The 12761-nt window shown below is 43.6% G+C and overlaps 1 protein-coding gene across 1 annotated transcript; it reads right to left on the reverse strand.

Annotated features, from left to right (window-relative positions):
* Window positions 7929-8396, reverse strand: LOC102177475 (molybdopterin synthase sulfur carrier subunit-like). The gene is given in 2 exon segments (XM_018065874.1): window positions 7929-8261; window positions 8264-8396. Coding segments are annotated over 2 exon segments (264 nt in total). The 5' UTR covers window positions 8373-8396; the 3' UTR covers window positions 7929-8106.

A 12761-nucleotide genomic window follows, 5' to 3' on the forward strand; every position in this document is an offset into this window, starting at 1 on the left:
GTATCCGCCCTTACATTTAGATCTTTATCTTATTTGAAGTTTATTTCTGTGTATGGTTTGAGAGAGATTCTAATTCATTCTCCTTTTCATTGCTCAAGGAACCAGCGGGCTGGTCTCCATATTGGCACTCATCTGTTTTCATTTTTAGCATCAGAGGAGGAAGGTTCCCTTTTCTCCACAGCATTTGATGGATTTGACCTCTGTAGAGTGCTTGACAATGTCCATTCTGGCAGGTTTGGGGTGATACCTCATTGCAGGATTGAACACACTTCCTTACTATTTAGGGATGCTGACATCTTTTCATGTGATTTTTTTTTTTAAGGTGTGAGTTAAGGGTACTTGTTAAAACTGGCTTCATGAAGGTCTACCCAGTTATGAGTTCTTTTCAACGACCACCCCTAGGAGACTCCTGGAAGGCAATTGTTTACTTACATCTCCCTCCCACTCCCAGACCTTGAGAGTATTAAGTGCCAGTCAACACTTTTATAGTTGTAGTTACCAATATGGCCACAAGGCGGCAGTATTTCTTCGTGCCCTGCTGCTGCTGCTGCTGCTGCTGCTGCTGCTGCTGCTGCTGCTGCTGCTGCTGCTGCTGCTGCTGCTGCTAAGTCTCTTCAGTCGTGTCCGACTCTGTGCGACCCCATAGACGGCAGCCCATCAGGCTCCCCTGGCCCTGGGATTCTCCAGGCAAGAACACTGGAGTGGGTTGCCATTGCCTTCTCCAATGCATGAAAGTGAAAATTGAAAGTGAAATCGCTCAGTCGTGTCTGACTCTTCGCGACCCCATGGACTGTAGCCCACCAGGCTTCTCCGTCCATGGGATTTTCCAGGCAAGAGTACTGGAGTGGGGTGCCATCGCCTTCTCCGAGTGGAAGCTTGCTGCTGCTGCTAAGCCGCTTCAGTCGTGTCCGACTCTATGCGACTCCATAGACGGCAGCCCACCAGGCTCCCCAGTCCCTGGGATTCTCCAGGCAAGAACACTGGAGTGGGTTGCCATTTCCTTCGTGCCCTACTTTCTTTTTTCTTCGTTCTTTTAAACCTTTTTCTGAACTGTCATTGTTTTTTTATATTGCAATAGGGCTTCCCAGGTGGTGCTAGTGGTAAAGACCCTGCCTGCCAATGCAGGAGACATACTTTCAGGTGTTTTGAGATGGCCATCCTGACTGATGTGAGGTGATATCACATCAGACTTTTGATTTGCCTTTGTGTCAGAATGAGAGATGCTGAGCATGTTCTCATGTGCCGAATCACAATACCTATGTCTTCCTCCAAGAAATATCCATCTCTGTGTTTGGCCCACTTGTGTCTTGGGTTGTTGTGTTTTTGATTTTGAACTACTTGGGGCTCCTTGTTTGTTTTGGAGATGAATTCCTTGTTGGTATCTTCATTTGCAAATATTTCTTCCCATTCCAGGTTGCAATTGTCTTTCATTTTGGGTTTCCTTTGTTGTGCAAATGCTTTTAGGGTTAATTAGGTTCTGTTTTTTTATTTTTGGTTTATTTTTCATTCATCTAAGAGGTGTATCCAAAAAGACCTTCCTGTAATTTATGTTACTGTATGTCCTGGCTATGGCTCCTCAAGATTTTCTAAATCCTGACATTTAGATCTTTTATTTGGAGTTATTTTGTGTATGGTGTTAGGGACTATTCTAACCTCATTCTCATTTTCCCTGTATCAGTATCCATCTCTCTATCCTTCCCAGTGTCTGTTACCAATTTACATTCCCAGCATCAGTGGAGGAATGCTCCCTTTTCTCCATACTTTCACCAGCGGTTATTGTCTGCCAAGTTGCTAGGAACGGCCATTCTGACTGCTGTGAGGTGATGCCTGGCTGCGGTTTTCATTTGCATTTCTTTGATATTTAGCCATGTTGATGTCTTTTCATGAGATTTGTTTTAAAGGGTGTGAGTTAAACTTACCTCTTGAGATGGGTCTTGTATGCCTGCCTGTTTTGAATTCTTTTTCGATGACCACCACTAGGACATTTCCTGAGGTTAGTTGTTTTTCACTTACTACAAAGGTCCAAATAGTCAAATCTAAGGTTTTTTCAGTAGTTATGTATGGATGTGAGAGTTAGATCATAAAGAATGCTGAGCACTGAAGAACTGATGCTTTCCAATTGTGGTGCTGGAGAAGACTCTTGAGAGTCTGTTTGACAGCAAGGAGATCAAACCAGCCAGTCCTTAAGGAAATCAACCCTGAATATTCATTGGAAGGACTGATGCTGAAGCTGAAGCTCCAGTACTTTGGCCACCTGACAAGAAGAGCTGATCGTTGGTAAAGACCCTGATGCTGGGAAAGATAATGGGCAGGAAGCGAAGAGGGTGACAAAGGATGAGATGGTTGGATGACATCACCTACTCAATGAACATGAGTTTTGGCAAATTCCAGGAGATAGTCAAAGACAGGGAAGCCTGATGTGCTGCAGTGCATGGGGTTGCAAACAGTCGGACATGACTGAGCAACTAAATAACAGGAACCCTGTGAATATTAAATATCCATCAGCACAGCTTTTCAAGTTGTTGTTACTGACAATGACCACAAGGTGGCAGCATTACTTTATGTCCAACTTTTTTTTTCAGTCCTGTAAATTTCTTATTATTTAGCATTGGCATAGAGGTGATTTTAGAGGTGATTTACGATGTGGCATTTGTTTCAGGGGTAAAGGAACTTGACCCAGTTACATATAGACATTTATCTATTCTCTTTCTTGTTCTTTTTCGCATCCTGTGGTATTCAAAACTCTTAATTTTCCCAACTTTATCTGGAGATTGAGGGCTCATGCAGAGGGCAAGAGGCACTCCAGGAACATCATGGGGCACCCTGCCTCCCACATCCTTCCAGGACCTGAGCCCTACAACAATCCAGCCTTGGAAGCTCAGCCTGCCCAGTCTCCAGAGATTTGAAACAAGCCAAGGAAACCATGGACTGAGGGGAACAGAGTCAGTTTTTCTTTTTCTTTTCTTTTTTTCATCCTCTAGTTTGCAATGGAGTGTGTAGGGGAATTGGTGCTTTCCTTGTGGCTCAGACAGTAAAGAATCTGCCTGCAATGCAGGACACCTGGGTTTGATCCCTGGGTGCGAAAGATCCCCTGGAGGAGGGCATGGCAACCCATTCCAGTATTCTTGCCTGGGAAACCCCAGGGACAGAGGAGCCTGGTGGGCTACAGATGGTAGGTGTCCCCGTGTCTTTTAAAATGTTGGTTTTCTCTTGATGTATACCCAGGCATGGGATTGCTGGGTCTGAAGGTACTTCTCTATTTTGTTTTTAAGACTCTGCATACTGTTCTCCCTAGTGGATCTCCATTGGACATTTCCAACCACAGTGCAGGAACACTTTCTTCTCTCCACACTGTCTCTAGCATTTATTTCTAACACATTTTGAGATGGCCGTTCTGACCTGTGTGAGGTGGACGCCTCATTGGATTTGCTCTGTGTTAGTGTAAGAATTAGCGATGCTGAATTAGTGTAAGAATTAGCGATGCTGAGAATGTCCTCCGGTGCCTAGTCACAGTCTGTATGTCTTCCTCCAAGAAACACCCATTTCTGTGTTTGGCCCATTTGTGTCTTGGGTTGTCTGTGCTTTTGATATTGAGCTGTATGAGCTGTCTGTGTGTTTCAGAGATGTGTTCCTTGTGGGTATCTTCATTTGCAAACATTTCTTCCCATTCTGGGCTTCGTCTGTCTTTCATTTTTGGTTTCCTTTGCTGTACAAATGTTTTATGGTTAGTTAGGTCCCATTTTCTTATTTTTTGGTTCATTTTTCATTCATCTAAGAGGTGTGTCCATAAAGACCTCGCTGTGATTTATGTCTATGTGTGTCCTGCCTGTGTTTTCCCTAAACCTTCATAGTATCCATCCTCACATTTAGATCTTTATATTATTTGGAGTTTGTTTTGTGTATGGTGTTAGGGAGTATTCTAACCTCGTTTTCTTTGCCTCAATAACCATCACACCATCCTTCACAGTGTCTGTTACCAATTTGTATTCCCAGCATTAGGGGAGGATATTCCTTTTTCTCCACATCTTCACCGGCAGTTATTATTTGTAGAGTTTCTGAGAATGGCCACTCTGACTGGTGTGAGGTGATTACTTGCTGTGGTTTCTATTTGCATTTCTAATATTTAACAATGTTGACATCTTTTCGTGTAATTCTTTTTTAAGGGTCAAAAATTACATTGGACATTCTGTAATGATCTCACTTCATTTTCAAGGCAAACCATTCAACATCACAGTAATCTAAGTCTATGTCCCAACCACTGATGCCCAAGAGGCTGAAGTTGAACAGTTCTGTGAAGACCTATAAGAGTTTCTAGAACACCAGAGAAAAGATGCCCTTTTCATCATAGGGGATTAGAATGAAAAAGTCAAAAGTCAACAAATACCTGGAGTAACAGGTAAGTTTAACCTTGGAGTACAAAATGAAGCAGAGCAAATGTTAACAGAGTTTTGTTAAGAGAACATACTGGTCATAGCAAACATCCTCTTCCAACAACACGAGAGACAACTCTACACATGGACATTCTCAGATGGTCAATACCAAAATCAGATTGATTATATTCTTTGCAGCCAATGATGGAGAAGCTCTATACAGTCAGCAAAAACAAGACCATGAGCTCCTTATTGCCAAATTCAGACTTAAATTGAAGAAAGTAGGGAAAACCACTAGGTCATTCAGGTATGACCTAAATCAAAGCCCTTGTGATTATATAGTGGAAGTGACAAATAGATGCAAGGAATTGGCGCTGATAGACAGAGTGCCTGAAGAACTATGCATGGAGGTTCCTAATGCTGTACAAGAGGCAGTGATCAAAACCATCCCCAAGGAAAAAGAAATGCAGCAAATCAACATGGTTGTCTGAGGAGGCCTTACAAATAGCTAAGAAAAGAAGAGACACAAAAGGCAAAGGAGAAAGGGTAAGATACACTTAACTGAATGCAGAGTTCCAGAGACTAGCAAGGAGAGATAAGAAGCCTTCATCAGTGAACAATGCAAAGAAATAGAGGAGAACAATAGAATGGGAAAGACTAAAGATCTCTAAGAAAATCGGAGATACCAAGGGAACATTTCATGCAAAGACGGGCACAAAAAAGGAAAGAAATGTCGAGGACCTAACAGAAGCAGAATATATTTAAGAAGAGGTGGCAAGGAAACACAGAACTGTACAAAAAAGGTCTTATCAACTTGGATAGCCACAATAGTGTGCTCACTCACCTAGAGCCAGACATCCTGGAGTGTGAAGTCAGTTGGGCCTTAGGAAGGATTACTATGAACAGAGCTAGTGGAGATGATAGAATTCCAGCTGAGCTATATCAGATCCCAAAAGATGATGCTGTGAAAGTGCTGCACTCAATATACCATCAAATTTGGAAAACTCAGCAGTGGCCACAGGAGTGGAAAGAATCAGTTTTCATTCCAATTCCAAAGAAAGGCAATGCCTAAGAAAGTTCAGACTACCACACAATTATACTCATTTCCCACGCTAGCAAAGTAATACTCAAAATCCATCAAGCTAGACTTCAACAGTACATGAACCAAGAACTTCCAGATGTACAAGCTGGGTTTAGAAAAGGCAGAGGAACTGAAGATTGCCAACATTCATTGGATCATAAAGAAAACAAGAGAATTTCAGAAGAACATCTACTTCTGCTTTAAAGCCTTCGACTGTGTGGATCAAAACAAATTGTGAAAAATTCTTAAATAGTAGGGAATACCAGACTACCTTACCTGCCTCCTGAGACACCTGTATGCAGGTCAAAAGCAACAGTTAGAACTGGACATGGAACAACAGATGGGTTTCAAATTGGGAAAGGAGTGTGTCAAGGCTGTATATTGTCACCCTGCTTATTTAACTTATATGCAGAGTACATTATGCAAAATGCTGGGCTGGACGCATCACAAGCTGGAATTAAGATTACCAGAAGAAAGATCAACAACCTCAGATGTGCAGCTGATACCACTCTAATGGCAGAAAGTGAAGAGCAACTAAAGAGCTTCCTGAGGGTAAAAGAGGAGAGTGAAAAAGCTGGCTTAAAACTCAACATTCAAAAAGCTAAAATCATGGCATCTCGTCCCATAACTTCATGGCAAATAGATGGGGAAAAAGTGGAAACAGTGACAGACTTTATTTTCTTGGGCTCCATAATCACTGCAGATGATGGCTGCAGCCATAAAATTAACAGACACTTGCTCCTTGGAATACAGGCTATGACAAATGTTTCTTCAGTCATTCAGTCATGTATGACTCTTTGTGAGCTCATGGACTGCAGCACGCCAGGCTTCCCTCTCTTTCACCATCACCAGAGTTTGCTCAAACTAATGTCCACTGAGTCAGTGATGCCATCCAACCATCTAATCCTCTGTCGTCCCCTTCTCTTGCCCTCAGCCTTTCCCAGCATCAGGGTCTTTTCCATTGAGTCAGCTCTTCGCATCAGGTGGCCAAAATATTGGAGCTTTATTTTCAGTATCAGCCCTTTCAATGAATATACAGGGTTGATTTGCTTTATTTATTTATTTTTTTTTAGTATAAGATTTTGCAGAAAACATAACTTTATTAATGACTTCACTAACAACAATGCTGCTTAAGCTAAAAAGATATCTGAAAATGCTTTACTAAATAATCATATAATTTTCCTTAATTGGTTGTGAGTACAATCTTATAACTAACATTAAAATGCAAACCACCCTTGCTAGTTTGTCTTGATAATTTTATGCTCATTTATATACTGATACAATACTAATAACAAAATATAATAAGCATTATGATAAGATTATACTAGATTCTGAAATAGAAGAAATCCTCATATTATGAAATATCTTAGGTATCATCAGGCTACCCCAGTGGCTTAGCGGTAAAGAACCTGCCTCACAGTGTAGGAGATGTGGGTTCAATCTCCGGGAAGGGAAGAGTCCCTGGAGAAGGAAATGGCAAGCCACTCAAGTATACTTGTCTGGGAAATCCCATGGACAGAGAAGCCTGGTGGGCTACAGCTGATAGGGTCTCAAATAGTTGGACATAAATGAAGCGACTGAGCATGCACGCATCATCACTGAAGTTTGAAAAACAAGAAAATATCGCTTTAAACTTTTAAAACCGTACTTAGCTTATTTTTAAAATATATAAATTCTAAAAATATATCAAGAGTATCTGATAAGGACTTTTCATAACTTTCAATTCTGCCAACATTCCCAAAATGCATCCCTGACAACAATATCGCTGGGCATAGGGGCAGGGGGGTGGGGACAGGATGCCAGGGGCAGGAGGGGGCACAGAGGGGGCAGCCTGAGAGTCACTGATGAGGTGCGACCCCTCAGTGTGAGTCAAATTACAACTGGAACTCAGTCATAGAACTGTTTGTCCACCACAGGCATCATTCCTCACATTCAAATTCTTCCATTTTTCTCCCTAAAGCCTTTCTTTCCTCTGTCTCTAGTTCCCACATAAGCCCTTGTCCTAAACACTCATTTATTTTGCTCTATTTTCTCCTCTCTTTTGTTCCACTGGTATAACATAAGAGATCAGCTTCATTAATCTTCTAGAGAAGAAGAATGGACATATGATCAAAGATAAGAATTTACCAAGTTTAAATTTTAGGGGCTCCAGAAACCTAAGCAGTTTAAACACTGGTTGCCCAAAAGCATTCTTTGTTTCTTTTCCAAGATGATGATGATTCTTCATAGATTTCCTTTTTCCATATGGGCACCCTGGCTTTTAAAGCACCAATGGCATAGCTCACGGCTTCAAGGGATGCAGCCCTGTGGGCTGAGGACACAGCAATGATAATGCTTGCTTCTGTCACTGGAACCAAGCCAAGTCGACGAAACACTGCTATGTGTTTGACTGGCCACTTCTGTCTAATGTCACTACAAATTTTTCTTCTCTCATTTTCTGCCATTGGTAGATATGCTTCATACTCTAAGCTAATGACTTTTTTCCCTTCGAAATTATTTCTTGTAGTCCCTACAAATAGGGATATTGTGCCACAGAGTGGAGAAATCACCAGCTGTGAGACTTCATCTACTGAAAGTTTCTCAGATGTGAATTTTATTATATCTTTAGATTTCTCTTCAACTTCATTCATATCTTTTCCAGGTGCCTCAAAAGTACTACCCTCCACTAATGGGAGGGATAATGGCAATTTCGTCTCCTGACTGAAGAAGGAGGAGCTGATCTCCAAGCTCCACATATTCTTGACGAACAGCAAATATCACCTGATTTCTGACATCAGCCAATCCTGGATGGCGTGCTTCTATCTCATTGACAGCTGCAATGCTTTTATTTCTTGCGGCACAGAAATGGTCTCAGAGGGAATTCCTGCTATTTCAGCGCTTTTTGCAAAATACAACACTTCCACCTGGCACCAGGGGACCATCCCGCCAGGGAAATCTCGCCGGGTATTCCGGCCGCGGAAGCCTGATTTGCTTTAATATTGACTGGTTTGATCTCCTTGCACCCCAAAGCACTCAAGAGTCTTCTCTAGCACCGCAATTCAAAAGCATCAAATCTTCACTGCTCAACATTTTTGGTCCAACTCTCACAGCCATATATGAATGCTGGAAAAACTGGTAGCTTTTATTCTCGCATATGGGATATCAAATTTGGCTTCACACATTGTCTGCTATATTTAGACTCTCAGTTCATACTCCATGTAACCATGTAGTGTGGTAATTAAATACAGTTAGAAGCAAAGCTTTGTTTTAAGGATGTGGTTTGCCTACCAGCAGCATAGGAATGTTCCATTTTCTCCAGCCCCTGTTACCCTGGTATGACATCTCAAAACTCAGAAACTCTTGCTTGTTGATATGATTATCAATTTCATTTTAGCTCAGTTTGAACAGAGAAGCAAAAAAATCAGAGGGCCAGTTTTTTCCGGTTTCTTTAGGGAGAGAAAGGAATCTGTTAGAACATGCAGCTCGTGGGCTCTTTGAGTCACTCATTTTTTGCAGGAATTTTCTTGTATTTGTTTTCAAGTGTGATCTTTCATTCATATAATAACCAATAACAGAATCTGAAGAAACTAATATGAAATGATGGCTTGCTTCTACTCAGAAAATCTGAACACAAAGGAACCAGTGTGAACCACAAAGATCAGGGTGCCAAGCTTTTAAGAATATTTTAGGTTTGCAAATAATAACTAGTATGCTTGTGTTTTCAAGAGTATATTTTTACTCTGATAAATAATAAGCTTTTCCAGAAGGCTGTCAGTGTGGCCACCTCCTGCTAGAAGCCTAGGATGCTGGAATTAGGCCACTCCCTGTCTGTCTTTACAAGACACTGGGCTGCACTCTAAGAATATCTTGGCTCTCCAGAGGATCCAGACCATCAGGGGGCCACAGAAACTGGTAACAGTTTTGTTTTGCCTGTTGAAATGTTTGATGACCAAGGTTCTTTCAATTCCTGATGTGGGTGAAGTGTGGAGTTCAGTGATGATTTCTTTAAGAGATGTACATCCTAGTTCCCACAGGAGGGTGAGCCCCACGTCCAACAATGAGACCCTGCTTGTGTGTGGCCAGTGCCTCCTAGAGAGCAGCTTTACGCTAGTCTAAACCCAACCAAGTTCTGTAGATTCAGGCCTCTCTAAATCTTGTCTAGGGGTTCCCTTGTAGCTCAGATGGAAAAGAATCTGCCTGCAATGCAGGAGACCTGGGTTCGATCCCTGGGTTGGGAGGATCCCCTGAAGAAGTGAATGGCTACCCACTACCAATATTCTTGCCTGGGGTATTCCATGCAGAAAGGAGCCTGACAGGCTACAGTCCATGGGGTCACAAGTGTCAGACATGATAACACTTACATTTTACTGTTCAAGTCCTGTCTGCACTGATGATGTTTAATGAGACCGTGCACTTTCTGCAGTAAGGACATTTAGGCCTGACTGTTCTGTGTGCGCTGGGACATGGGGACCAGGGTACAGGCCTGGCCTCTGTCTGGGAAACTCCGTGCCTGCGTCTGAGTGTCAGTGCTCAGATGTCTGGGCTCTGGGGCTGGGTGGGCTTCTCTGGGAACCATGCTCTCCTCTGAGTGGGCTTCCCTGGCCCTCCTGGGGGTCAGTGCTACGGTCAGGTTCCTAGTCTGTCCCCTGCCAGGTTCATCTCCCTGGGGTTCCTGGAGACCCCTCAGGTGGGCTACCTGGTAATCATTCCAATGTTCCAGCACATTCAAGTTGAGTAGGGAGGCAGGTTCACCTGGTGAGTTGGTTCCAGGGCACAGGGATCGGGCATAAAGTCAATGGGCAGCAGGTGCTGCCTCTTTACCCCTGCAAGGTTCACCCTCCCTGGGGCTCCTGGAGACCCCTCAGGTGGCTACTGCTGCTAAGTCGCTTCAGTCGTGTCCGACTCTGTGCGACCCCATAGACGGCAGCCCACCAGGCTCCCCCGTTCCTCGGATTCTCCAGGCAAGAACACTGGAGTGGGTTGCCATTTCCTTCTCCAGTGCGTGAAAGTGAAGTCGCTCAGTCGTGTCTGACTTTTCACGACCCCATGGACTGCAGCCTACCAGGCTCCTCCATCCATGGGATTTTCCAGGCAAGAGTACTGGAGTGGGGTGCCATCGCCTTCTCCGCCTCAGGTGGCTACCTGGTAACTATTCTATTTTTCCAGTACCTTGAGGTTTAGTAGTGAGGCAGCTTCACCTGGTGAGTTGATTGCAGGGCACATGGATCAAGCAAAAAGCCAGTGGGCAGCAGGTGAGGTTGCTGCTGTGATCTCCTTCCAGTTGACCCTCCCTACTCAGCAGAGACCAGACCTGCCCCTCATCTCCCAGCCCTGCTCCTGGCATATTTTCTCAACACCTCAGTGGAATAAGAAAGGACTGAGCCTGTCAGAACCAAGGTAGTGTGTTCAACATTATCATGACAGCTGTAAAAACAGTTAATATCACAGAGAGCCAAAAGGAAGAGAGGAAGACTTCTAATGGGACAGTGTGGGGAGAGGAGACCAACTCAACACTTCTTTCTACCATCCCGGGGGTTATAGGAACCCACTTGTTTACACCTTAGGGGCCCAGCAGAGACCTGGTGTCCTAACCAAGGGTCATGCGACCCCAGGTGCAGGGTCTGGGGAGGTGGTGTCACCTTGGAGACTGTGGAAGTGTGTCCCCAGGTGCAGGGTCTGGGGATTGTGTGGGTCTCACCCCATCCACGTGGGTCAGGATCCTGTGCACACGGAGACCACGTGTCTGCTCTTTACCTGCAGTGTGTCCTGTGCCCTTGGAGATTCCCAGCATCTGAACTGAGGGTGTTTCCCTGATTAACCTGTGGTCCTGTTCCTTCTCTTCATCTTGTCGCATTCACATGAGGTCAGGCGGGCTGCTGCTCTGGGTTCTGCTGAGTGAAAACCTCTGGTGGTGTCATATTAATATCAGCATAGCCCGTACCTAATCATAGGGGTCACCACTGTCTGGTGTCCCCTGGACCAAGCTCAGGTAATTTAATTTGTTATCTTATATTGGAGCAGAGTTGATTTCTGGTGTTTTGTTTGTTTTAGGTATATATGAACTTCATTCAGTTATACATAGACACATATCTATCCTTTTACTGTTCTTTCCCTCATATAAGATATCACCGTCTTTTTCAGTCGAGTTGCCTGTTCTATTCCATCGGTCCTTTTTCATTATCAACTTGATATATATTAAAGTGTATATGTTCATTCCAAACTCTTAATTTATTCCTCCCTTCTAACTTTGTTTTGATAATCATAATTTGGTTTTCTCAGTCTGAGTCTGTTTCTGTTTTGTATACTAGTTTATTGGTATGAATTTATAGATCCTGTGTATACATGATATCTTAGGGTAGTAGCCTTTCTCCCTGACTTACCTTACTTAGGATGATAATTTCTTGGTACATCTGTGCTGCTGCCAATATCATTACTTTTTCTGTTTTTTGACTGAGTAGTGTTCCAGTTTGTAGATGTACCACGTAGTCTTCATTTTTCTGTCACTGGACATTTTGGTGGTTCCATGTCTTGGCTGTTGTGAATAGTACTACCCAGAAAACTAGGGTGCACATGTCATTTCAAATGATGAATTTCTCCAGATCTAAGCCTGGGAAGGGACTGCAGGATCATATGATACCTCTATGTTTAGTTTTTCAGGGAACCTCCGGGCTGTTTTCCGGAGTGGCTTCACCATTTACATTCCCACCGAGACTGTAGGAGGCTTCCCTTTTCTGCACAGCCTCTACAGTGTTTATTCTTTGTAGATCTTTTCGATGATGGCCATTGTGACCAGTGTGAGGTGATACCTCACTGTAGTTTGATTGGCATTGACTTAATAATTGCTGATGTGGAGTATCTTTCCATGTGCTTTGATTATTTTATGCCTTATGAGTACAATTTACCTCTTGAAACTTGGCGCTGTCTGGAATTCTTTTCTAACTTTCCCCAGGACATTTCCTGAGAGGTGTCATTTCCAGCCTGTCTGACGTGTGACTATTAAGGGCCCTACAGCACCTGCTTATGGCTTCCCAGGTGGCTCAGTGGTAAAGAATGCGCCTGCAATGCAGGAGACACGGGTTCAGTCCCTGGGTCAGGAAGACCCCCTGGAGCAGGAAGTGGCAACCCACTCCAGGATTCTTGCCTGGGAAATCCCATGGACAGAGGAGCCTGATGGGCTGCAGACCATGGGGTCCCAAACAACAGGACACAACTGAGTGACAACAGAAGCACCTGTTTTAAGGTGTGTGTATGATCCGAACCAGCTAATTCCTCCTGCCCCTCACCTCTCCCTTTTGGCAGCCGTAACTTTCTTTCCTAAGTCTGTGTATCTG

The sequence above is a fragment of the Capra hircus genome, chromosome 21 (genome assembly GCF_001704415.2).
Source record: "Capra hircus breed San Clemente chromosome 21, ASM170441v1, whole genome shotgun sequence".
NCBI classification, from domain to species: Eukaryota; Metazoa; Chordata; class Mammalia; order Artiodactyla; family Bovidae; genus Capra; species Capra hircus.